Source organism: Phycodurus eques, chromosome 8, assembly GCF_024500275.1.
Source record: "Phycodurus eques isolate BA_2022a chromosome 8, UOR_Pequ_1.1, whole genome shotgun sequence".
NCBI lineage: Eukaryota > Metazoa > Chordata > Actinopteri > Syngnathiformes > Syngnathidae > Phycodurus > Phycodurus eques.
The window spans coordinates 15,758,337-15,782,702 of record NC_084532.1 but is presented as its reverse complement, the minus strand read 5'-3'; the positions used below and the strand labels follow the sequence as shown (position 1 = coordinate 15,782,702).

The 24,366-nt window shown below is 40.5% G+C and overlaps 2 protein-coding genes across 6 annotated transcripts in view; both read left to right on the top strand.

Annotated features, from left to right (window-relative positions):
- The window catches only part of abca7 (ATP-binding cassette, sub-family A (ABC1), member 7), a 39,365-nt gene extending 29,856 nt beyond the window's left edge, over positions 1–9,509 (top strand). For all 5 annotated transcript variants that reach the window (XM_061682822.1, XM_061682825.1, XM_061682823.1 and 2 more), the window contains 7 exons: positions 251–357; positions 458–599; positions 763–897; positions 5,355–5,458; positions 5,615–5,707; positions 6,899–7,148; positions 8,571–9,509. In XM_061682822.1, coding sequence (XP_061538806.1) covers positions 251–357; positions 458–599; positions 763–897; positions 5,355–5,458; positions 5,615–5,707; positions 6,899–7,148; positions 8,571–8,933 — 1,194 coding nt within the window. In that variant the 3' untranslated portion in view covers positions 8,934–9,509. The remainder of the gene's footprint in view (positions 1–250; positions 358–457; positions 600–762; positions 898–5,354; positions 5,459–5,614; positions 5,708–6,898; positions 7,149–8,570) is intronic.
- A 1,056-nt stretch (positions 9,510–10,565) lies between these two features.
- On the top strand, positions 10,566–23,515 carry r3hdm4 (R3H domain containing 4). Its single transcript, XM_061684419.1, has 8 exons — positions 10,566–10,782; positions 12,397–12,554; positions 15,927–16,051; positions 16,642–16,759; positions 18,298–18,383; positions 19,138–19,223; positions 20,609–20,664; positions 21,500–23,515. Exons 1-8 carry the CDS (start codon positions 10,742–10,744, stop codon positions 21,601–21,603), a joined length of 774 nt encoding a protein of 257 aa, XP_061540403.1. The 5' UTR covers positions 10,566–10,741; the 3' UTR covers positions 21,604–23,515.
- Positions 23,516–24,366: the final 851 nt, after the last annotated feature.

The following is a 24,366-nucleotide window of genomic DNA, read 5'->3' as shown; positions in this document are numbered from 1 at the left end:
ATTTAGAGTTGTCTGTAGTTATTGACTTTCTCATGTAGCTGAATAACCTAACACCGTTTTTATTCAGCTCTTGTATTGGACAACGTGATTGTGCTATCTGGTCAGGTGAATATGCCATATTATCTTAAATTTTCCATTTGAGATACAGTATGCACATTTTTTATGTTGAGAAATGAATGGTCTTGAAGGGCAGAACCTTGTGAAAACCTGAAAGTCTTAATTCATATACTTTAATACGCATATATTCCAGTGCTTTGGCCTGCTCGGTGTCAATGGTGCAGGGAAGACTTCAACATTTCGTATGCTGACGGGAGACACGACTGTCACCTTTGGAGAGGCTTTCCTCAACAAGCACAGGTTCAGATTTTCTCCACCATCCTCTTTTGTAACGGCTGTATCGCCACTGGCATCCACTGAAGTAGACGTGACAGCACACATACGTTCCTGCGTTTCGTAGTGTCCTGAGAGAGATGGACAAGGTTCACCACCTGATGGGATACTGCCCACAGTTTGATGCCATCTGCAACCTACTGACTGGCATCGAACATCTGGAGCTGTATGCCCGTCTACGGGGGGTGCCTGAGGAGTCTGTCACCGAGGTACCAATAATAACAATTCGCCCATAGTAGAATTTCAGTCAGAAATAAAAATGTCATGTGTTTAGCCAAAGCAGTTACTTTATCTGTAAAGTAAGATTTCCCCATAACCTTAAGGCCACTCAACAGGATGTCACACAATTGTGCATTATGTGTTGTCGTTAAGGTGGCCCAGTGGGGTGTGAAGAAAATGGGACTGAGCCAGTATGCCAAGCAAGAGGCTGGAGGCTACAGTGGAGGCAACAAGAGGAAGCTCTCCACTGCTATCGCCCTCATTGGCGCACCGCCTGTTATATTTCTGGTGAGGATTGAACTTGTTGACCAACATGGAGCTTTAGATAACACAGAAGGTGAAAGTGAAAGCACCACAACAGATGTGACTTCAAATTTGGCATTATTGACAAACAGTCAAGACAGCATGTGACGAGAAGTGCTGCCATAAAGGGCCCATAGCACTGGCGGAGACGTCGCCGAGACTCCGGCACCCAGGAGACCAAAATATTGCTTCCGCCGTCACCAGGTAGATGTCTGGGAGACGGTTGTTGCGTGCAAGTGCAGCTGCGACAGTAAAAGAAAAGAATACTTACATCATTAGTGACCCAAGTATTCTTTTCTTTTGCTGTCAAACTCTGTAGTGCAGGGACAACGTGTCCGTGCTCCGTCGGCTGAGCGTGGAGCACGGACACTGGGTGAAAACGATATAACGCCCTTAAATGTATATAAATTAGGGCAATCGTTCTGATATTTTCAGAGGTTAAAGTGGGCATACGTAGATGGCCACATGATTGCAATTTTGTGACACTGAGCGCGGTTACGCTTTTTCCATATAATGAGCATATGGAGAAGAAAACTCATTAAAGGTCCCCTCCCATCAGAATAAATGTGTTTCTTAATATATAATAAATGACAATATAAATATTTTAGTATCACATAGGTCAAATAGTCTGACATGGTTAAAGGTTGACATCTGTGTGGTTTGTTGTTTGAATTGAATAGCCTTTGAACACCAAAACCGCTTGCAAACGACAGGAATTGAAATCGCAGACAGTGTGATGTAGTTTTGGTAATTATATACATACATACTGTATAATCGTATATTAGACGTGACCAGTTCGTGGCGGGTCTCCGCTCACTCAACTCAGCTGAATGGCAGCACTGCATTTCCGGGTTTTAAGCAACTGAAGACTCAGCCGCTACAGAGCCATAAAAAAAAGCCTGTGTGCGCACACAATGGGTATGGAAAGTAGTCAGAGCCCCTTAAATGTTTACTCTTTTTTTATATTGCAGCTATTTGCTAAAATCATTTTTCATCCCATACTGACAGAAAAAAAACGGAATTGTTGAAATTTTTGCAGATTTATTAAAAAAGAAAAACTGAAATATCACACAGGCATAAGTATTCAGACCCTTTGCTCAGTATTTAGTAGAAGCACTCTTTTGTGCTAATACGTTGGCGAACGTTGGTGGGCAGCCATTTTCAGGTCTTTCCAGAGATGCTCAATAGGGTTTAAGTCAGGGCACTGTCTGGGCCATTCAAAAACAGTCACGGAGTTGTTCTGAAGCCACTCCTTCGGTATTTTAGCTGTGTGCTTAGGGTCTTTGTCTTTTTTGAAGGTGAACCTTCGGCCCAGTCTAAGGTTTTGAGCCCTCTGGAGAAGGTTTTTTGTCCAGGATATCCCTGTACTTGGCCGCATTCATCTTTTCTTCGATTGCAACCAGTCTCCCTGTCCCTGCAGCTGAAAAACACCCCCAGAGCATGATGCTGCCACCACCATGCTTCACTGTTGGGACTGTATTGGACAGGTGATGAGCAGTGCCTGGTTTTCTCCACACATACTGCTTAGAATTAAGGCCAAAAAGTTATATCTTGGTCTCATCAGACCAGAGAATCTTGTTTCTCACCAGGAGTCCTTTTTGGAGAGTTTTTTTTTTTTTAAATCAATCTCCAATGAAGGCTTTCATGTGTGTTGCACTGAGGATATGCTTCTGTCGGGCCACTCTGCCGTAAACCGGGGCCCGACTGGTGGAGGGCTGCAGTGATGGTTGACTTTCTAGAACCTTCTCCCATCTCCCGACTGCATCTCTGGAGCTCAGTCACAGTAATCTTTGGCAAGGCTCTTCTCCCCCAATTGCTCAGTTTGGCCGGACGGCCAGCTCTAGGAAGGGTTCTGGTCGTCCTAAACGTCTTCCATTTAAGGATTATGGCGGCCACTGTGCTCTTAGGAACCTTAAGTGCAGCAGAATTTTTTGTTTTTTAACCCTGGCCAGATATGTGCCTTGCCACAAATCTGTCTCTGAGCTCTTCAGGCAGTTCCTTTGACCTCATTCTCATTTGCTCTGACATGCACTGTGAGCTGTAAGGTCTTATATACACAGTTGTGTGGCTTTTCTAATCAAGTGAAGGATGATCAGAAGAAATGGACAGCAGCTGAGTTAAATATATGAGTGTCACAGCAAAAGGTCTGAATACTTATGGCTGTGTAATATTTCAGTTGTTCCTTTTTAATAAATTAGCAAGAAATTCCATTTTATTTCTGTCAATATGGGATGCTGTGTGTAGATTACTGAGGGGGGAAAATGAACTATCATTTAACAAATGGCTGCAATATAACAGAGTGAAATATTTAAGGTCTGAAAACTTACCGTACCCACTGTGAATATATATATGTGTGTGTGTGTGTGTGTGTGTGTGTATATATATATATATATATATATATATAGGAGAGGGGCCTATTTTGAGCTTGTCTTTGGCACTATATATATATATATATATATATATATATATATATATATATATATATATATATATATATATATATATATATATATATATATATATATATATATATATATATATCTCTCTCTCTCTCTCTCTCTCTCTCCTATGTCACCCACACATCCAATCTCAGGTTACGTTCTCAATTAGTGGGGCAATGCTTGGTGAACGTGTTCGAGTCACCATCAGGTCGGCAACCAGTCTCCAGGCCAGGGAGATGGGGATCAATTTAGGCACCAACATTTTTTAAAAGCAGACCTTTATTTTATCATTATTATGTTTCAAGAAAAACGGGTAATAAACCATTATATCATAAGATTTGTCCAGCTCAGCCATCAATGGTACACATATTATTAGTTATATCAAATATTTCGCTGTGGCGCAACCCTACTACAGGTACTCAGACACCTGAAAAACATATATTTCCAAAATGTCTTTGAATTAAGTCCTAAAGTTAAAAATAATGTGAAAACTAGTTTAATGCATGCTCACTGTGTTAGCTGCTATGTTAACTGTTCAGAACTATATTATTGGGGACAAAAAAAAATTTAATGTATTTTTCTGATATGAATAACGCTTGCATTGGTTTGAGTGACACAATCCCATTATGGCTGAAAACAGAAAAAATATGAAAAATAGAAGAGGATTTACCTTACGTCAACCCATGGTCAGAGCAGCTGGCTTGATGTCATATCTGCTGAGGAATGTAGCTCACTTTTTTCTCTTAATCTAGAAGGCTAAAAAGGTTTTAGCAACAGGGTTGTGTGTATATGAAGACACAAATTTAGAGCGTAATTAATTTATAAAACTAAACTGATCAACCTAAATGTTTAAATAATTATAAGGAAGACACAGCAAAATCAAGCAAACAAAAAGCTGATTTAAAGCCTATTTCTCCTGTTCTATTTGATACAAGTATGAAAGTTGGTCATCAAGAGGCAGAAACTAGAGGGGAAAAAAATCCTTTCTAGGAGGGTGCTCAAAAGTAGTTTGATATTTTAAGCAATATTTACCAATCACTATAGCTACAGTTAACATTTTGTCTCAGGAAATCTATATTTTTCACAAGTGGAATCCTCTGTATGTTGTTGTTCAGAAGTACAGTAGATTTGCAAATATATCTTCATGCATTCTCTAAACATTTTCAGTGTCATACCTGAACGAGTTGAATGAACGAAAGTTCATGAGCTACTTTGAACTTAGTTCATTTCTGCCTGGTGAAGGTAATTTAGAATGCGCTCATACTGACATGAGAGCGGTTTTTGTACAAAAGTTCATTTTCATTCAAGAGCGCCCGTTTTTGTTAGGGACGAAGGAAAAAACGTGCTGAATACACTATTTACGAGCCTTCATATGTCGGTGGTAAAAAGGCAACCGATACAGTGCGGCCATGGCCACCATTCATGGCAGGCACGTTACAGCTACGTGAGAATGTGAGCTGGGTTCAGGGACACTGCGACTGCGTAAATGAGAGTGAATGTTCTTTGGTGGTTCTTTTGTAATACAGCACGTAATTGTAAAAAAATATTACTCGGAAAATTATTATTTGTGTCAGAATTCTTTAGTAAAACTGTATGATCAAACTGTCATGATATGGAATTCAATTGTTTTTCTAATATAAGAACAGAAAACAATTATAATATTTTGTTCGTGTAGTCAGCCAAAGCTGGGAGGAATGCAAAGTTATCAATGTCCTTTCACCATCGTTCCTGTCATACTGTGTTGCGCGTTTTTGTTTGCACATTAAGACAAAAGTAAAAAAGAGTTTGTAGGGTGAAAGCTGCAGATGGCTATTAGTGTGGCAACAATGGGGGAAATGAAATGTCAGTATTTTAAAGGAAATAGGCCGTCAGCGATATATTGAGAAAAAACATAAAAGAACTATGAACTAGTTCATTTTTGGAATGGTGAACTGAACTTTGAACAAGTTCGCGTCAAAAATTATCTTTTCCAACATTGTATATCTTCATCTTTGCTCTCAGGATGAGCCCACCACTGGCATGGACCCAAAGGCAAAAAGGTTCCTGTGGAACTGCATCCTCTCCTTCACCAGAGAGGGAAGAGCTGTCGTCCTGACTTCACATAGGTAGAGGGAAATATTTACTTATCCATCAAACTCATAAACGTCATGACACCAGCACTGAGAAGCAGTAATTTTATTGGACATGTTTAGTGTACAGTTTGTAAAAACAATTTCCGAGTGCAATAGAAAGGTGCTTCTATGTTTCACTTGTATGATCAGTATGGAGGAATGTGAGGCTCTCTGCACCAGGATGGCCATCATGGTCAATGGCCGTTTCCAGTGTCTTGGCTCTGTGCAGCACTTGAAGACCAGGTAACAAAAATCATTTGTGTAAATAAAGTGAATATAGCTAATTTGTGTAACGCCATTCACTGAAATGCCAACATCGCTTGACTCCCCACTTCCTTACCAGGTCACCAACTGCATTAACCCTCTGGGCTAATTTTAGTATTGTTGACTAAAAACATTAGACTCTGATCTGATGAGATCAATTTGAGGCATTTGACATAGTCACTCGATGCTGTTTATAGCTGACAGAACTGAAATTAGAGCACAATATTAGTAAGATCTTATCAAATAAACCCTAATACAAGTGCTTTTACAAAGCTAATTGCTTGTATTTGACTCTTAATAGTCAGTTAATACTGCATTGTGATAGCAAGTGCTCAGATTGATGTGGTATTTATTTCCTTATTGAACCAATTTTAAAACCTTGAAAAGGGACAGCCTCACAGGCTCACAGAGCCTTTTTAGTGTCTTGCATTATTAGAGTAATAGCTTTTAATGTTTTGATGGTATTATATATTTGTAAATGTTATTGTACATAATATTGCACTGAAGCTTGATTTGAAGAAAATAGTGAATCCAATTTAAATTAATAACTGCCAGAAAAATTGCTAATTTTTTCCTAAAATCACACTTGCATGTGCAACGTACAGCTCTGCGATATGTTGATCACATGAGAATAATTAGGATGTGGGATCTTATCATTGTGTGGGACAAGCTCCTACCAAATTTATAAGATGGAGATGGCGACATGGTGGCAAGGTGAACGACTGCTTAGCACATCTGCCTCACAGTTCTGAGAACCCTGTTTCAAATTCGTCCTCGCCTGTGTGGAATTTGGATGTTCTCCCCGTGCCTGCGTGGGTTTTTTCCAGGTACTGCGGTTTCCTCCCACATCCCAAAAACATGCATGGTAGGTTAATTGAAGACTCTAAATTGCCCATAGGTGTGAATGTGAGTGGAAAGGGTTGTTTGTTTGTTTGTTTGTTTATATGTGACCTACGATTGGCCGGCGACCAGTTCAGGGTGTACCCCGCCTCTTGCCCAAAGATAGCTGGGATAGGCTCCAGCACACCCGTGACCTGAGTGAGGATAAGCGGTACAGAAAATGGATGCAATGATGGAGTTGGAGACATGTTTTAATCAATGTTTTTGATGTACATTCATGCCAATTTGCTACAAAAAAGGCTACAAATAAACATGTGGTTATTGAAACAGATTTGGCGATGGCTACACCATCATCATTCGTCTGACAGATAGTGAATCCAATTCGGACACATGCCGTGTCAGCAACTACATGAAGAATACCTTCCCCATGATCCAGCTGAAGGAGCAGCACCAGAACGTGCGGCAGTACCAGCTTCCAGCGCACGCCTGCTGCCTGGCTCGCGTGTTTGATGTGCTGGCCCACATATATGAGGAGCTGGGCATCAGTGACTTTTCTGTTTCACAGACCACCCTGGACCAGGTGAGGACAAGACACGAGCAATTAGCCAACGTTTGGTGTACAGACTGAATATGTGAAGGAAGATGCTATGATCGTGTACAATTCTTGCAGAGATAATCAGTGTTGAGATTTTAGCATGAAAGGAATCACACTGGTCACTTGATTAGATACAGATTCATACAAAGATCGGGTAGGTGCAAAAATGCATTAAAAAAACTAACGACGTCACAGCGATACACTGTTGATCATGACTATACTTCATAAGGTATACCTGTCGAGATCTAATCGAAAAGCTGTCTCAAAAAATGAGGTTTTTTTTTAACACCCAGAGCGACAGGCCTTTCTCTAATATTTCGCTACATGCTGGACACATGACTCAGTCTGACGCAGAGCAGTTCAGCACCACTACATACAACAACAATAATAAACATACTTTTCAGTCAATACATGAGTAATATCATCATCTTTGCGTTGGCTAAATTTTGGAAAAAGTTTTTGAACTGAATTGAGAAATGTAATGGTCACTGAGATTATTACATCCTGCCACTGTGAGCAATGAGTCAACTGTCACCTTTGTTAAATATTCTGAGGTGCTCTGGAACAGTGTTTCTCAAACTTTAGTCAAGGCACATATTTTGTATTATAAAAAACCTCATGGCAGACCACCAGACAAAATAGTCACAAAAATGGATATGCACATTGTTTATTTTTGTCCTTCCTGCCATCTTACTTATTTGGCCTGTTACTCTATACGTCACTTGCATAGACAGATCAACAAATATACATTATTTGTAGCATGAGCGTGATTCTCAAAACATGGCCATTCGTCATTGCATGCGATTAAAGTAAACAGTGGTCAGAACGCATATCCAGCTTCAACAAAATAGCAGCACTAGTAGGGCTGCCACAAACGATTATTTGGATAGTCGAATAGTCACCGATTATTTTTGCGATTAGGTGACCAATGATGATATATCGATGGTGTCGGGCCAAAACCACCTATGTCCAAGTTTGGTCAATTCCATCTAAGTTTTGAAAATGGCTTGCTCTCTCTGATGATGCAATGTTAATGGCTCAACATACATTGTTTTTTGTGTTTTGTTTTTTGGGGGTTTCCTGAAAAGTGATAGTTTTGGAGGATGATAGTTTTGGAGGACGAGGATTTAGCTGCTCTTGTAAAACCGTCATTAGCTTCCAGTTAAAAGTGTATGTGCAAAAGAAAGATAATTTGGGTGAGTGGGAGGGGGGGGGGGGGGGGGTGCTGCATTAAGTGAAATTTCCCACGTCACACCTGAAGGCCCCCTGGTTGGGTATCGCTGATCTAGATGAAGTGTATCCTTAAAATTCATGTTGTTGAATGTTTTTGAAGCTCCTTCACTTGATACTTGAACCCTTCCTCTGAAATTTAAATGAACCACAACAAACATATTCTCCATTGCCTAGGTCTTTGTCAACTTTGCTAAGGACCAGACTGATGATGATGATAATGTCAACTGTGCTAAGGGGCAGACTGGTAATGAACAGCCCTTAGACATGATCGTCAGTAATGGGACTGTTCAGTCCAACCTGACTGCCCAACCCATTCAGATTAACCCTGCAGGCATCTCGCACAAGGCACCCGTCCCACAGCAGCAAAGGACCTCCTCTTCTGGCAAAAGGAGCAAGGGAGGTCGAAAAAGCAGGAACGGCAGCAGCTTCAGTGGTCATGGTGGCACCACGGGAGAGGTGCATCAATCAAACCAGAACAGCAAAGATCCTTCTTCTCTCTTTATGGTTGACACCAGCACAGATGACACGCCAGTGTGACAAAGTAGTAAGGATAAACATGCTGGTTGACTTCTATCTGGACCTTAACCTATTTTCAGCCTGGAAAGGTCGCTGATGTCCTATATCCACAAATCGTTAGTGAAAAGGTTCAAGTAAGACATAAATTGTTTGGTGCCTTGTTCACACACTCTTCAGCTTTGTCTCTTCACTCAGGTTCAAAAGCCTCCTCTTTGCTCTTGTGATTTCAAATGAAGATTTGAAAATTAACACCCCACCACACACGATCATGGAACAGAAATAATGCTTGCCAATCAGCACCTGATAACCATAGTAATAGGGTGGGTGGTGTGTCTTCACATTTCTCTTGACTCCTGGGGACCCCTCCAACCCCCTTTGGTTGTCAGGCCGCAGAGATGATTGTCCACTGTCCGTCTGTATCCCTAAAACCCTTTATCCAGCTGCATTTTCAATAAACAGAATAATTAAAAGATAAGCAGAGGGAGTGTTTCAAACAAAACTGTTCCAGCCCAAAAGCTATACAGATCCACCATCCACCATTCTGCATGACCATGCAGCTGAACAGGAGAGGTTTAAAAAAAAAAAAAAAAAAAGGAAGATTTGATGCATCCTAAAATATTGAGTGAAGAACCAAAATAATTGTTCCTCTTTGCATCTCAACTTTATTTTGCATTTGGAAATGACGAGGTTTTTTTGGAGATCGTTTCAGACATTTATCTTGTTCAACTGTTTGTGTGCTGATATTTGTGTTAACTAGAGTCCCCCACTATATCCATGTGGCACAACATTATTGCAAATTTGGGGGGGAGGGGGGGGGGGGGGGGGGGTTCTGCAGCAACACCAAGGAGTATTAAAGGTCATGCTTAGTGTTAGTGACAAATACTATGAATTTTACCTGACTTGACTGTCCAAAGCAGTGACTGGCCGTTGATGTTATACTGGAGGTTGATGTGATTTGATGGTATTTCAAAGCCATAACTGACACCAATAGACATAAATGGGTCCAAATGAACCTAACCTTGTTGCTCAAATATCTTGATGTATGAAAATCTTTACTACTGAATGTAATTCTCAGCTGTTACATTTGAAACCGAATGTTTGGGTTTGTGATTGCCACTACTGTACAGGATGAGATTACATGTACTTTGTATGTCCGGCTTTTACCTGACACATATTGCCACTACTGTAAAGGATGAGATTACATGTACTTTGTATGCCCGGTTGTGATTGCCACTACTGTAAAGAATGAGATTACTTTGTATGCCCGTCTTTTACCTGACGCATGTATGTATATTAAAGGTGGATAAGTGAGAGTAAAGTTGAAATTAAACCTGTTGGCATGGTGGATTTTGGTATGTGCACTGCAATATAAAAAATTACCGATGTCTAAACTTTATGGATTAATGGGCTGAGGCAAGGCAGGTGAGCAGCGGGGCGGGACTCCTGGTTCAAGATGGCGGCCACTGCTAGGGCAAAATAAAAACAAATGTGGGCAAGGCTTGGTGTTTGGTTGCGTTTTTCGTGGGATTCATAACGCCGCCGCACAAATCACATTCCACGTCCAGAGCACGCCCTACTTCGACGCAGGGCCCAATCTCAGTGCAGTGGCGCGTGTCTGCAGCCAATCACATTGCAGTCCGGCCTACAACACGAGTGGGATTTTCTAATAACGCTGCGGGACAGCTGTTTTTCTTCCTTGTAGCCACTGCTAACATAAAACCTCAGCTTCACTCTAGCCACCGTTTAACCTTTTGTTTTGGACACAGAATTTAGTCATATATATTTGAAAAGCTTTGTTTAGATACCTCAGTTTAGTCCTTCGGAATAAGATGGTCGTTTTGACAAAACACAATGAAGAGCAGGATTATATGTGAGTAAATGACGCGTCCCGATCATTAGCCACTGCGCTAATGTCCATTTAATGGGCATATTTGCACCCGTTCGCGACTGTACACACACTAGCTGCACCGACATTTCGCTTGCTCTGTTCGCTAAATTGAACTGTCAAAATTACAGTTGCGATTTTTTGTTAAGATTTGATTTCCCGTGTCATTGTTAACACTTATTTTTATGGGTGTCTTGGTTATCGTGTTGAAGAGATTTTATTTATCTACCAAATTTACGCTCCGAATTTCGTTGTAATTTACTTGTTCTTACGCTTTATTCAACCCTTATTCGTTTTACATGTGAGCTGTAACATTCTGCAACCTAAAGTAAAGAAAAGGGTAAACATTACATCAGCCACTGCAGTACTACCTACTGACCTACATTCACTGAACATTTCTTTGGGTACACTTGCACAACCAAATGCGATCCAATATAAGAGATCAACAAATGATATTAATCTGCGTTAAGAAACATAGTAATGCTTAGTTTTGATGACAATGTAACCAACAATTAGCCACAGCTCTCAGTATGATGCAGTGCATGCAGCGGAACCACAGTAATAGACAAGTGTATTCTCCAGGAGCGGCACGGAGGACTATTGGTTAGCACACCTGCCTCACAGTTGTGAGTACCCGGATTCAAATCCGGCCTCGCCTGTGTGGAGTTTGCATGTTTTCCCCGTGCCTGCGTGGGTTTCCTCCCACATCCCCAAAACATCCATGGTAGGTTAATTGAAGACTCTAAATTGCCTGTAGGCGTGAATAGGTGTGTGCGAATGGTTGTTTATATGTTCAGGGTGTACCCGGCCTCTCGCCCAAAGATAGCTGGGATAGGCTCCAGCACACCCGTGACTCAGAATCCTCTTTATTTGCAGGCTATGTCAAAACACACAAAGAATGCGTCTCTGGTAGTTGGAGCCGCTCTAGACAGCCATTTTGACCAAAAAAATAATGAAAAAATAGATATACTTTTGAGACGTAAAAACACACTACGGAGAGTCACATAGCCTGTAGCAATTTAATGGCAAGAGGGAAGAAGCTGTTGGAATATCTGATGGTTACGTGAGGAGCTGGAAGAGGTGGTGACCAGGATGTGGAGAGTCCAAGATGATTTTGCTTGCTCTTAGTTCTGGCAGCGTGCAAGTCCTCAAGGGTTGGTAGGGGGGTACGGACGATTTTTCCGGTAGTCCTGATTGTCTGTTGCATTCGGAGTTTGCCCCTTTTTGTGGGAGCACCAAACCAGACTGATAGATGAACACAGGATTGATTCGATGACTGCTCCGTAGAACTGCTATCGGTCTCGTGCCAGTATTTAGCCTTAGATGCAGTTTAGTACCCGCTTTGGGCTGCATTCTCCTGTGGCAGGCCGTTCTTCCTCAGAAGCCTCTGTTGTGGAAGTTCCCATAACTCTGTTGCTTTCACTCGTTCGTCCAGTTTAAAGGTGCAGTCTGGAGACTGCACCTTTTAACTACCGGAGACAAATTCCTTGTGTGTTTTTGACATACTTGGGAAATAAAGAGGGTTCTGATTCCGATTCTAATAAATGCAGAATGAGGTCAATGTTTTGATACTAATAGATGGATTCATTGTGTTGGAAGCCTGATCGAGGAGCGTAAATGCACCTCCCTACCCAACTCTCCAGCCAAGCGAGCGTGTCCCAGCAAAAAGAAGCAGTTCTATATCAACCAAGCCATCCGCAACTCTGACCTCACGCCACGAGCCAAAGGCAAGAAGAGCCTGCGCCGACTGGAGAACAGTAAGCTCCTTATTGTCATCATCACACAAGTGATGATAACAAGTCGAATCCAACGAGACTTTCACTTAGTAGTGTGCAGACCAAAAAAATATATACAATAAACAGCAATGAAAACAGTACCTCCATGGCAAAGTAACAATAGACAAATAATGACTTTACCTTCTGTCCTTGTTCAATTTTGCTACTCTTCGGGCTTGTTCGTGGCTGGCTATTTTGTCCATGTACAGATTTTCAAGATTTTCAAAATTTTTTGTTTCTTGTACTGCATACGTTTTTTAACCATCATCATCAGTTCTTGTCCTTAGCATAAATATCCTTTAAAATGTATTGTCATTTTAAATGTTAATTAACCCCTTCAAATTTCAGTTTGTTTGTACAATGCACAGGTTGTAAAACAACCTTAAAAAATGAAGTGTTTCTATATGCTCCGTATCACCTTTTTATCTTGCTACATCTTAGCAGGGCGAGCCTTCCACTTCTTAAATTTGAATAAAAAAAAAAAAAAATACACATTTGTTTGCTCAGTTGAGTGTAGTAAGCCAGTAGTTACCTATAATCCACTATTTTCTGTGAAAAAAAAAAAAAAAAAGTAATTTTCACCCAAGCCACTACAAGAGTCGATGACAGAAAGCTGATCACCTTCTGACACATCTTGCTATATTTTTCAATATTTCAATATATTTAGTGACTGGCCTATACATTCCCTCGCTGGATCACTTAGTGGCTCCCTAAAATGACGTGGCAGAAATTAAGTGTTTTACCCACGACCGGGCAGGTCCATATATTGACAGCGCGCAGGTCGATTGAGCCATGTAGAAAGGAGAAAGCATGCGGGGTTGGAAGGAGGAGGAGGAAGCTGGGCAAGCATTTAGCCTGCATCATAGCGAAGCGATGAAGGCTTTGTTGTAATGCTGCATTCCAGCATTAGGGGGTGCCAGAAATCGCAGGTTATAACTTAAACTATAGGGGCTTTTCCACCAACCACCACAGGAACTTTGAGTTCCTGGTGGCAGGAGTTCCATGTAGCAAAAGGTTCCTGTGGCCCATGTGGTTTTTGTTTCCATCACACTTATTACTTCAGGGTAGCTTAAGCAAAAGGGGCTGATGTTGCGCAATACTGACATCTACTGGATCTAAAAAGTGCTGGTATTCCAAGCTTTCAAGTTAATGTCTTTTTTTATATCTTAAACTAAATTTAAAATATTTTTAAAACCTTTAATTGCGAACTGATTCTCGTTGGGAATGCCAACCTGGCTGCAGACAGTCTTTGAGGTAGGGTGTTTGATTATATACAGCTACATTTTACTAAATTAGAATATAATTATTCTATTTCCTCAAGCCTTACACAGTTCCACGACAAATTTGAGAGCAATAAATCACATCTATAGTCATCTGCAGGTTTCTACATTTATTTATATATTTGTTTTTTCAAAAAGAGTTTTTCTAATGTCTTGGCAATCAGGTGATTCCATTTGTCTTCATGCAAGTTCTCCAACTTGAGAGAACATCCGCTCACATGCCTTTTATGAACCTTTTATCCACCATGCGCTCTGATGTAATGTAATATTTCACTTGTTACTACAAGTCCTCGATTTACGAATGAGTTCCGTTCCTAAGCTGGCGACGTAACCCGAATTTCCGCGTAAATCGGATTTCACCGATAAAGTCGAAATTTATGTCGAAATACTTCCGTTACGGGTATTGTCCCACGTGATTGTGACAGCAAGCTAAGTGTGTGTGGCCGTGTGCGTCGATGTGTAAGTGAGATGGGACTGTGAAGGAGGAAGGAGTACGTGCAGGTGAGAGTGTGTACAGTGGCAATGTAGTGACGGCGACCGGGGAAGAGTAGCGATTCGCGGAAGACCCGTTGACGTTGAATGTGCAGAGGAGCTAATAAAGCCATTAAAGCAGCAAATTGGTGCTTTGTGCCTTTATTGTTGCCGCCACCCAGTTCAGATGTGCAACGAGAGAAGGGAGTTAATCCCGAGGAGGACAACCTCGGCCCTGGAGAAGGCGTCTCCCCTGCATCTGCCGACCACGGTCAGGTGATCGTAGCAGGAAAGGTTAACATTTCGTATAAAGAATCTCAACTACATTAAAATAAAAAAATAAGATGCTGTTCTTACCATTACTGCTGAGAGTCTGAAAAAAGGAGGGTGACAAAGGCAAAGATACTCCCAGCGCACAAACACAGACAAGCACTACGCACTAGCTAAGCAGAAACACTATGGTGCTGGGGACAAAATGGCGGACGAGGCACCGGCGTCGTAAAGTCGAAACGTCGTAGGCTGAGTACGTCGTAACTCGAGGACTTCCTGTACGGGGCTCAGCTTTGTGGGACTCTTGTGTGTCTCCCTTTCGCTCTCTGTGGCTGGACAGCCTTCTGCTGTGCCACACGAAGCACTCCCTGCTTGGACCAGTTTGCTGCCACCCTGCAGCCATGGAAATTTGCCAACTCGTCCACTCCAGCTGCCCGCACAGTCACAGTGGGAGCGCTTGGGTACCGAAACATGGTACTGATTGATTTTACGTGAACCGAGATACCCAAAAAAGTACTGATTTCGGTATCCATCCCTACATTCAACAACATATAGTCAAATATTGTTCTAAACCACCACGTGTGCTTTTATTTACTGTGTTTGCATGGCTTGATGGCGCGGTGGCTGCCCAACTGGCTCCCTCGCTCCAGACCCGGAAATGCACTTCTAGCAGTGTGTGAAAGCTTATATACGAAGTCATTCTCCATGAAATGGTTCCAAACATAGCACAATTCTGGTTCCAAATTTGTTTCCGAGGAATTTGTCCAAAAATAAATTAAAGCCATTTATTCCTCAACTCGACTTGAGTTTGGCAGGTGATGTAAAGCTTTGCACATTGACAGCTGAGTTGTTCCTCAGCCATTTTTCCTGAGATGAGTGGGCGTGTAGCAATCATGAAAGGACTTGAATAATTAATTAACTTTTTAGGTCACAAATAAACGGAAATCTGATCCGGGTGTTTTGCAAGCCTTATGCCATTTATCGTCTTGCATTGCATTTAATCAACAGACTGCATAGATGTCAAACTTAAACCAAGTCATAGACTAATTTTTACCTATGTTTTGCATAAAACAGTAGGAAAAAAATGGCTTTTGATGGCAGGGTACCTTTTAAAATGCCCTAAAATATAGGAAAATAAAATACTGATATGGTCCCCTAAAAAGAAAGCTGGTGGATAGGTGGTCAAAAATGGCAAGCATAGAGCCCATAATGTTAATTTTTTTTTTTTATAAATGTCAATGCCTGAGTATCATATATTAAATTGAAGTTTGGTTGATAGCAAACGATCGGTAATTATTTTCTATATTTCATATCTGTCCATCTCACAAAACAGCACGCTATCTTGCCAATCTTCTTGAGAGGGACGACGAGTGTCCCAAAGATGAACTGGAAGTTTGCAGTAGTCCGGCAATCCCGTCTATCTTCACGGAAGCTTGGACCAATGACAATTACATTGAGGTAGGTGCACAAACATACATATGCTCATTTCGTCATTAAACTGTGAGGAGTCCAATTCACTCTCCAACACAGTATTGTCATCTGTTTCCTTCTCAATTCCAGTTTACTTGACTAACTGTTGTGTTGTGTCTGGCGGCACGGTGGACGACTGGTTAGAGCGTCAGCCTCACAGTTCTGAGGACCCGGGTTCAATCCCCGGCCCCGACTGTGTGGAGTTTGCATGTTCTCCCCGTGCCTGCGTGGGTTTTCTCCGGGCACTCCGGTTTCCTCCCACATCCCAGAAACATGCATAAATTGGAGACTCTAAATTGCCCGTAGGTGTGCATGTGAGTGCGAATGCTTGTCTGTTTGTATGTGCCCTGCGATTGGCTGGCAACCAGTTCAGGGTGTACCCCGCCTCCTGCCCGATGACAGCTGGGATAGGCTCCAGCACGCCTGCGACCCTAGTGGGGATAAGCGGCTCAGAAAATGGATGGATGGATGGATGGATGTATTGTGTCTAATGGACTTGAAGTGATCTGATCCAATCGAAGGAAAATTCATGTCAAATATATAAACCCACTGATATTCTCCTCTTCTTGTTCGCTCAGCCATGGAGCGACTTCATGAATTGCTCTGGAGAAGAACAGGAGAGACTTTTATCTCTGCTCGAGCAAGAGGTGGCCAAGAAAAAATGTGTCGGTTGTCTCCTTAAAGACCAGAGGAATGGTAATTCATGTTCGAAGTTCCTTTTGTTGCTTCAGTTTCTTGTTGTGATGTCATAGATGTGACAAGAATCCTGCTTGCAGCATGAAATGCCATTTTCAGTACATTTATTTTTGTTATTACCTCTTGAATTACATGGTCTTTTTAAAATTCTCATGCTTTGTCTCATAATCCCGTTTCAAATTTAAAACTTCTTCACAGTTATAGTCTCCTGGCATATTAAGCACATTGGTCTTGTGCTGGTTAGAGGGAGAATTAATGCAAATTTTCAGTCTATTCTTCTGTGAATGGAAGACTTTCTCTGTACACTCTTTTAGCCGTGTACTTAAAAACATACTGCAAACTCCTCATGCACTTGCAGTAGTGAACTGAGTGACCCAGTAACGGGCTGTCTGTGGATGGTTAACATGGAGACAAGTCCCGGTAAACACATACAAAACATGGTTTTCGCGACACGCACTTTGTGTGTGTGTGTGTGTGGGGGGGGGGGGGGAATTACTTTTTTTTTTTTTTTTTTACTTTTTCACATAGGGCCAGGTAACTTTGAATATTTTTTTTTCCTTAATAAATGAAATCATTTTTAAAAAAGCAATTTTAAATTCACTTGGGTTATATTTGTCTCATATTTACATTTGTTTGATGATCTCAAACATTAAAGTGGAGAAAATATGCAGAAATCTGATAATTTGAGAAGGGAACCAATACTGTTTCACTGTAAAAATATTGATGTTATGCGAATAGTCAACATGAATATACTTATTAGTTAGCTAATAAAATTTCCATCACCTCTTTTAATTTTTGCAGTATTTGGTGAAAGTAGCCCTATGATTGTGGCAGAAATGTGAAGTTTTTAGCCACAATTTAACCTGTCTAAAAGCTAAAATATTTTTTTTGTCGGGGGATTTCACCCCACCAGGACTTCTAGATTTTTCTGGTTTCAAAGGTTGGCAGGTATGCTTCTCTGTTTTTATTGCTTTTATTGATCCTTATCTCATTTCTTTTTAATGTGTGTGTATAAGTTAACTTGCTTGTGACTCAGCGGTGTGGTTAGCCAGAACTTTTATCCACTTGATTATAACTGAACGTCATAACGTTGTTGCACCACATGGAGGAACGCAGAATGGGGAGAGTTTCTCAGAGCCGCAACTTCTTTATCTCCCCTCCACACTTGATTGCCGATGACAGAGAGCTGAGGTCCGGAGACGCAACACGAAAAGCATGATTAAGATGGGAAAGGAGGAATTAAAGGAGGGGCGCGCATCGGAGACTGACACGCCTGGGTAAACGACCAGCACAAACATCCTCCACTATCCCGCTGTCAAGTGTCAAGTGACAGCCTTGCGATCACAGTGAGCAATTGGAAACAGCTGTATTACACGTTGGTGTATATTCAATCGCGAGTGGTGGGGAGACGGGGAAATAGGCACAGCCTCTGTCATATCAAAGCGATGGAGGCTTTGGTTTGATTCTGAATTCCAGGGTAGGGGGCGACAGAACTTACAGATTCTGAATTTAAATGCTAGTTGTTTGTTTTTCCACAGTAAATCCTGCCTTCACAGCTCAGGAATGTTTCCAGAGAATCGACCGGAGACTGCGAACAACTCTGAGACGGAAACAAATCCCTGTGGTGAGTGTGCTCTTTGGGGGGGGGGATCATGGTCTTATCCATCTTTGCGCTTACACTAATGCTAAACAAAAGCTGTCTATCAAAAAAAACTGAAAAACTCAAAATCCTTATATATTATCTTTCGTTTCCATACACGCAAATGCATTGGGAACACTGGATATTCTGTAAATGATGCAAGGAGAAACCTAGAAATGAAGAAAGAAATACCAGTTCACAGCGGCCAGTGTTGATCGACTCCATGCAACACAGATGTAAAGCAGTTCTCAGAAAAAGTGGTGAACCAACTAAATATTAGTTCAGGGATTCACAGGAAAGGAAAATCAATTCAAATCTTTTTAGTTTAGTAATAACTTTAAGGAAGGCAGATAAAAACCTAATTTTCCTTTTTCTATACCTTTTTTCAACTTTTGATTTGCAATAGAATGTAGTTTTCCCAATTGCATTTGTAACTATAGAAATGGAAGTGAAACGTGTATTGTCTTTGACCGCATGTGGCAGGCTGCTCACTGAATGCTGTACACACCAACAGCAAATCAGAGTAAACAAATGGCTGTAGAGGAGAGGACAGTGCTAGAGTAGGGAATGAGACCAAGCCGAAATTTCAGACCTGTAAATTTGTTTTCATGGGAGTCAATAACCAAAATTAAGCCCATTCCTCTGAAGAAACTCATGTTGTTCAGTATTTTAGTAAGAACAAAGACATTTTGTTGCTTCCCCTATTTTTTCTCACTGCTGTTTTACTTTCTGCTCACAGGGAACTCTGGAAGTGCTTGAAGAAAACCTTCTGAGCTTCTTTCTCACTCAACCTCATTCAGTTTACACAACTAACCTCTCCAGCAGGTATCCTTTTCATGTTATTTTTTTACTGTGTGTGTGTGTGTGTGTGTGTGTGTGTGTGTGTGTGTGTGTGCGTGCGCGCGCGCGCGTGCGTGCAAGCTGCGCACTCTTGTTTGACTATGTTCGAGCATATTCAAACACACAATGTCATTCTTCACCCTGAAAAAAGTCAAACAAATTTTCATCCATCCATCCACTCTTATCCTGTTCAGCGATTAAATAATTATGATTTTTAATTACTGGATCGAATTGATCTCTTTTTTAATCTCACCTAAAGATTGCTGAAAAGAACCCTCAACTTGAGATATTTTCATTTAAAATTATTATTTTTGTGGCAGATCAAAAGATTGATATAGCTAAAACAAAAAAAGTAGATTAATAGTCATTTGTTTTTTTTTAACAGACTTAAACAGATGGAGTCCTATCCATTTACATTCCACTGCTTTTGAGACTACTCTTAAGTGCTGCCTACAAACTTTAGTTTCAACCATGAGGAGAAATATTCCTGTGTTCTTTTGTCAAGCTCCAAGTAATTAGAATATACAAATAAAATAAAACCTCACGTCCTAAAGTGCTGAAGTTAACACATTAAAAACGGCGAGAACACATTTCAAAGCAATATATAAGTATCGAAGACAACTTGTTGCTTTTCCTCTTGTATTCCAAAGAAGTTTGCTTCACACTTTTTATTGTATTTGACAAGAAAATAATTACCCTAAAACACCAGCAGAGGGAGGCAAAGCAACACAAATACAAGCCACCTCTCACAGGACAACTTGTTTGCGTACAGGAAACAGTGCATAGATTAAAAAGTAGATTAACGCGATTAAAACACATTTTGCACTAAATATGACTGTAATTAATTAATCGCAACTAACACAATAATTTGACACCCCTAGTAGAAACTACTGTCCATAACAAAAACTGTATACAGTACTTACTTGTACACCCACCTGTATATGTAAGATTGTTAGAAAGAAAATCAGCCAATCACTACTGACCTTATAATTGGAACCTGTGTTTAGTCAAACAACTTTTATGCGTTCATAAAGCTACACTGGTGAAAGAAGCTACGGTTTCGCTACAATGCGGGCAGTTCTAAGTTCTAAAGTTGGTTCGGTACAGTAGTTATTTTAAATAACATGGGTCTCTCATCCCACATTACCCAATTACCAGGTAGTTTTTCTTTTTGTTTTTTGTATACCCACATGTATTTGATGACTTGAGGTGGGGACGGGTGCAGCCTATGAACAATGGAACTACAGTATACTGCACTATAGCAAAGCAACAATATTCCAAGAATGTGCTGCTCAAATCACATCAGGGTTGCAGTTAATTGCTTGTACAAGTGATTCACCGTGATGTGGATTTTCTTGTTTGTGGCTCAGCTTTGAAAGGCTACTGCTCCATGCTGTCTGCCAGTACATGGACCTCGTCTCTTCAAGTGAGTGTGACTTTTTTATCTTTCCACCTACAATGGATATAAAAACTCTTTACACCCCTGCTCAAATGCCAGAGACCAAGATAAATCATTTGCAAAAAAATTGTGACCTGTACAAGTCAATTGAAAACCAACAAACATCTTTTTGTGAGAGGAAGTAAAAATAAAAAACTGAGATAATCTGGTTGCCATGCACAAGTGTGCATACCTTAAAAATGGAGATGTGGCTGTTTTCCAAATTAACCGATCACATTCAGATTTGTGTTAAATGGGATTCAGCACACATTTGCCACCACACCATTTAAAGTGCCTCAAATTAAACCCCTAAATAAAGTTCTAGTAGGCTTTCCTGACATTTTTGGCTTTCTAGCAGAAGTCTGTAGGTTTTGTGTTAACACTAAATGATATCTGGAACTATTCATAATCGCCGCCCCTTCGACGAAGGCCCTGATTCCAGATGATTGAAAAGCATGATAGCGCCACCGTCAATACCTTTCGGAATTATGGCCAAAAACTTCAATCTTGGTTGCATTGGACCATAAAACATTTCCCCATATGCGCTCAGGAGATTTTAAGTTTGTTATTGCAAATTTTTAAAACCAAATGGAATATTTGGTGCCAATACAACACTATTCATCAGCAAAGGAACACCATGATCACAGAATAACCTTGGTACATAAACAATTAGATTAAAGCTATTTTTCAGTATGGAAAAGGTCATCCATCCATCCATCCATTTCCTGTACCACTTATCCTCACTAGGGTCGCGGGTGTGCTGGACCCTATCCTAAAGGTCAATTAAATGTAAAACATGTTTGTCCATTTGTTGGTCTCTCAGGCAGTAATCTGCATGGGTCTCGTCAGACTGAAGTGGTGAACAAACAGGAGGACTTCCTGCCTCCTGCACTTCCTCTGTCGGCCTATTTGGACCAAAGGTGCTGAGAAGAAGCCCACACTCACCTGCCTGGCCTTAAAGTAAAGAGGAACCCTGCAATATGTGTGTACAATAGTAACCTCGGCGAGGATGACCCGGGTCGGAAAAATGTACGTACAACAGTACCATCTGTAAGTGTGAGCATGGTTAGAAAGAAAACTTTGGGCTACTGGCCTGTTGAGAAACTCATGAATACCTATGAATGAACAAAATCTTCCACCTCGTCAAGTCACATGATACATAGCAGTTTGGAAACACTGCTGATAGACAGTCAGCAAACATACTGCTCTAATTTAGTACAATGCTCTTCCTCTGTTTAAAAGGGAAGTTATTAGTGATGTTAATGTTTCGTCCCTCAGCAAAACTATTTCTAAGATTCATTGTAGTATTTTAATCTGTTACCACCCCATCATTCTCTTGAGCTGCCAAAATCAGATCACATTTTTATTTGGACCATATTCACATTTGGTGTGTTCATAACAGTACTTTTTCAATTTACTTTTTCATATTTGACACATTACTGTTGTTTCGGTTGATAAAACTTTTGTATTTAATTTCTCAGTATAATAATTACACTCTTAATTGTCAGTGTATCCACTTGCATAATGGCATGCATGAGAAAATCCAAAAGACATTGTGGTCATCTACAACCATGCATTTCTAGTGTATTAACAAATTAATAATGAAATTATCTCTGCTTTTTGCATTTACTTAAGAATTATGTATTATGTAGTAAATACTTTTCAGACCTTCTCATGCTTGGTCATGAACAATTATATATCTTACATGGACAAATGTTTCCAAATGTGAACAGTGACCTGATGTTTCAATGACACAATATGAAAAAAAGTGTACTATTGAACGGGGGGGGGTAAAAGAAAAAGAAAAAAAGCACTTCAATGACTAGTGTTAGCGTGTAGGATGAAAGCATTGTCTTGTAGTTAGTGCATGAATATTGATCCTTTTGAAATGTCTCACTTGTTGTTGTAGGTAAACAAGTAGATGTCTTTGTTCCCGGGCTGGCCCAACTAGTAAAACAAAACAAAACAAAAAGTCACAACAATACACTCTATGGGTACAAATAGTAGGTACCAGGGAAAGCACTTTTCTAAATTGTTTTATCACGTGCACATTTATATATGTTTCAGTTGATTTGCATCAATGCACAGTTTATTGTCCATGCAGCTCAGCCATACTTGTGTACATTTAGCATTGATGTAGTGAAAGAGGCAGGGTCAATGCTGACAGGTGCAAATGACTTCTGAAGGCTCTTGTTGACACATACAGATGCCACTTGTTTCTACAGTGCAACCTCTCCTAGTGATGCAAAAAAAAAACCCATGACAGTACATGCTCAGCTCAGATTTTGAAAAAGCACATCTGCCTTAGGAAAGCAAATCTATTTCTACATTTGTACTTGACTAAACTTTTGTGAAAATATCCAGGTTATTTTTAAGAAAATTACGTCCCACATTCTTTTTTTTTTTTAATAGTGTCATCATTGAACAAGGCTTGAGCTGTTGGCCTTTCTTGCCAGCAACCAAAGTTTGTATGAAATCTAATTTCTCAGGCTTGTATGATTTTTGTCACTCTGAATGTCATGTTGTAATTTCACGTTTGTGTACAACACTCACTTTTCAAGATGATGATGTATCCAGCTATCCATCTTTATTTGCCAACATATTCAACCGATCTTACTGTAAATACTAATTATGTGCCAACATTTAGAACAGCCTTTTTGTGTAAACTTTTTACACACAAGATTGTGTACATTTTTTTTTGTGTGCTATGGTGCTTACTTATAACGATAATCGCAACTGTTACTATTGCAATTATATATTTTTCTCTCTTGAGTCTGTACGTGAGAATGCTGAAAGCACTGTCTGAAAAGACAGTTTAATAAACATTACTTCAAGTGCACCGTCCTCTCTGCCTTAAATAGATATGAATGTTGGGTGGGCAGTCATTTTTACTCTGTCCACTAGATGTCACTATTTTATATCGCAATGCTACAAGCGCTTCCATCCAGAGAAGAGGCTTGTTGGAAGCCGATTGAGCATTTATTCTATACCCTTGATTTCTAGCAGGACCACATACTACAACGACAAGTCACTAACAGAAAGACTAAGGCGCACTAGTCGACTGTGTCTTACAAGTCATGTTTTTTTCCACGACTCGTGCCGCTTTTGGTCTTACTATTACGCAATGAAAGCGTTCTAAAAAACTGCTGTGCTGCACTACAATACTAGTAAGCAACTAGTAGGCACGTGTCATGCACTTGTGACCGCCTAAATCCTAGGATGCCCACTAGCAGTTTTGCCTCCCACGTTACTTGTAAGACACAGTTGTTCTACTAGTGCAACATACGCATGTCCTTCTACTCATGCCCTAAATTGTTTTATAAATGCTCAAACAATGTATTCAATATCCTTGATATTCATCTTAAGGTTCATGTGCTAGCACACTCTTTGTCGACTAACTGCCTCACTAGTAATGTAGTTGTCTCAGTATGCCAGTTGTCCTACTAGTGAGCAAGAATGTAGTAGTGGAAGGCAGTAGAGGAAAAAATCTTGACTAGTAAGACAGTTGTTCTACTAGTACGCCCTTGTCGCTGTACTTGTGCGCTGAATCGCCTTAGTAGTGAGGATAAAGACCATACTAATACATGGACATTAAGCTGGATACCAAAGGATATTGAATAAAGCGCAAATGGCTTTCCATAATCAACAATTAAAAGTGGTACCTAACAGGCCCAAAAAATATCATGTAAA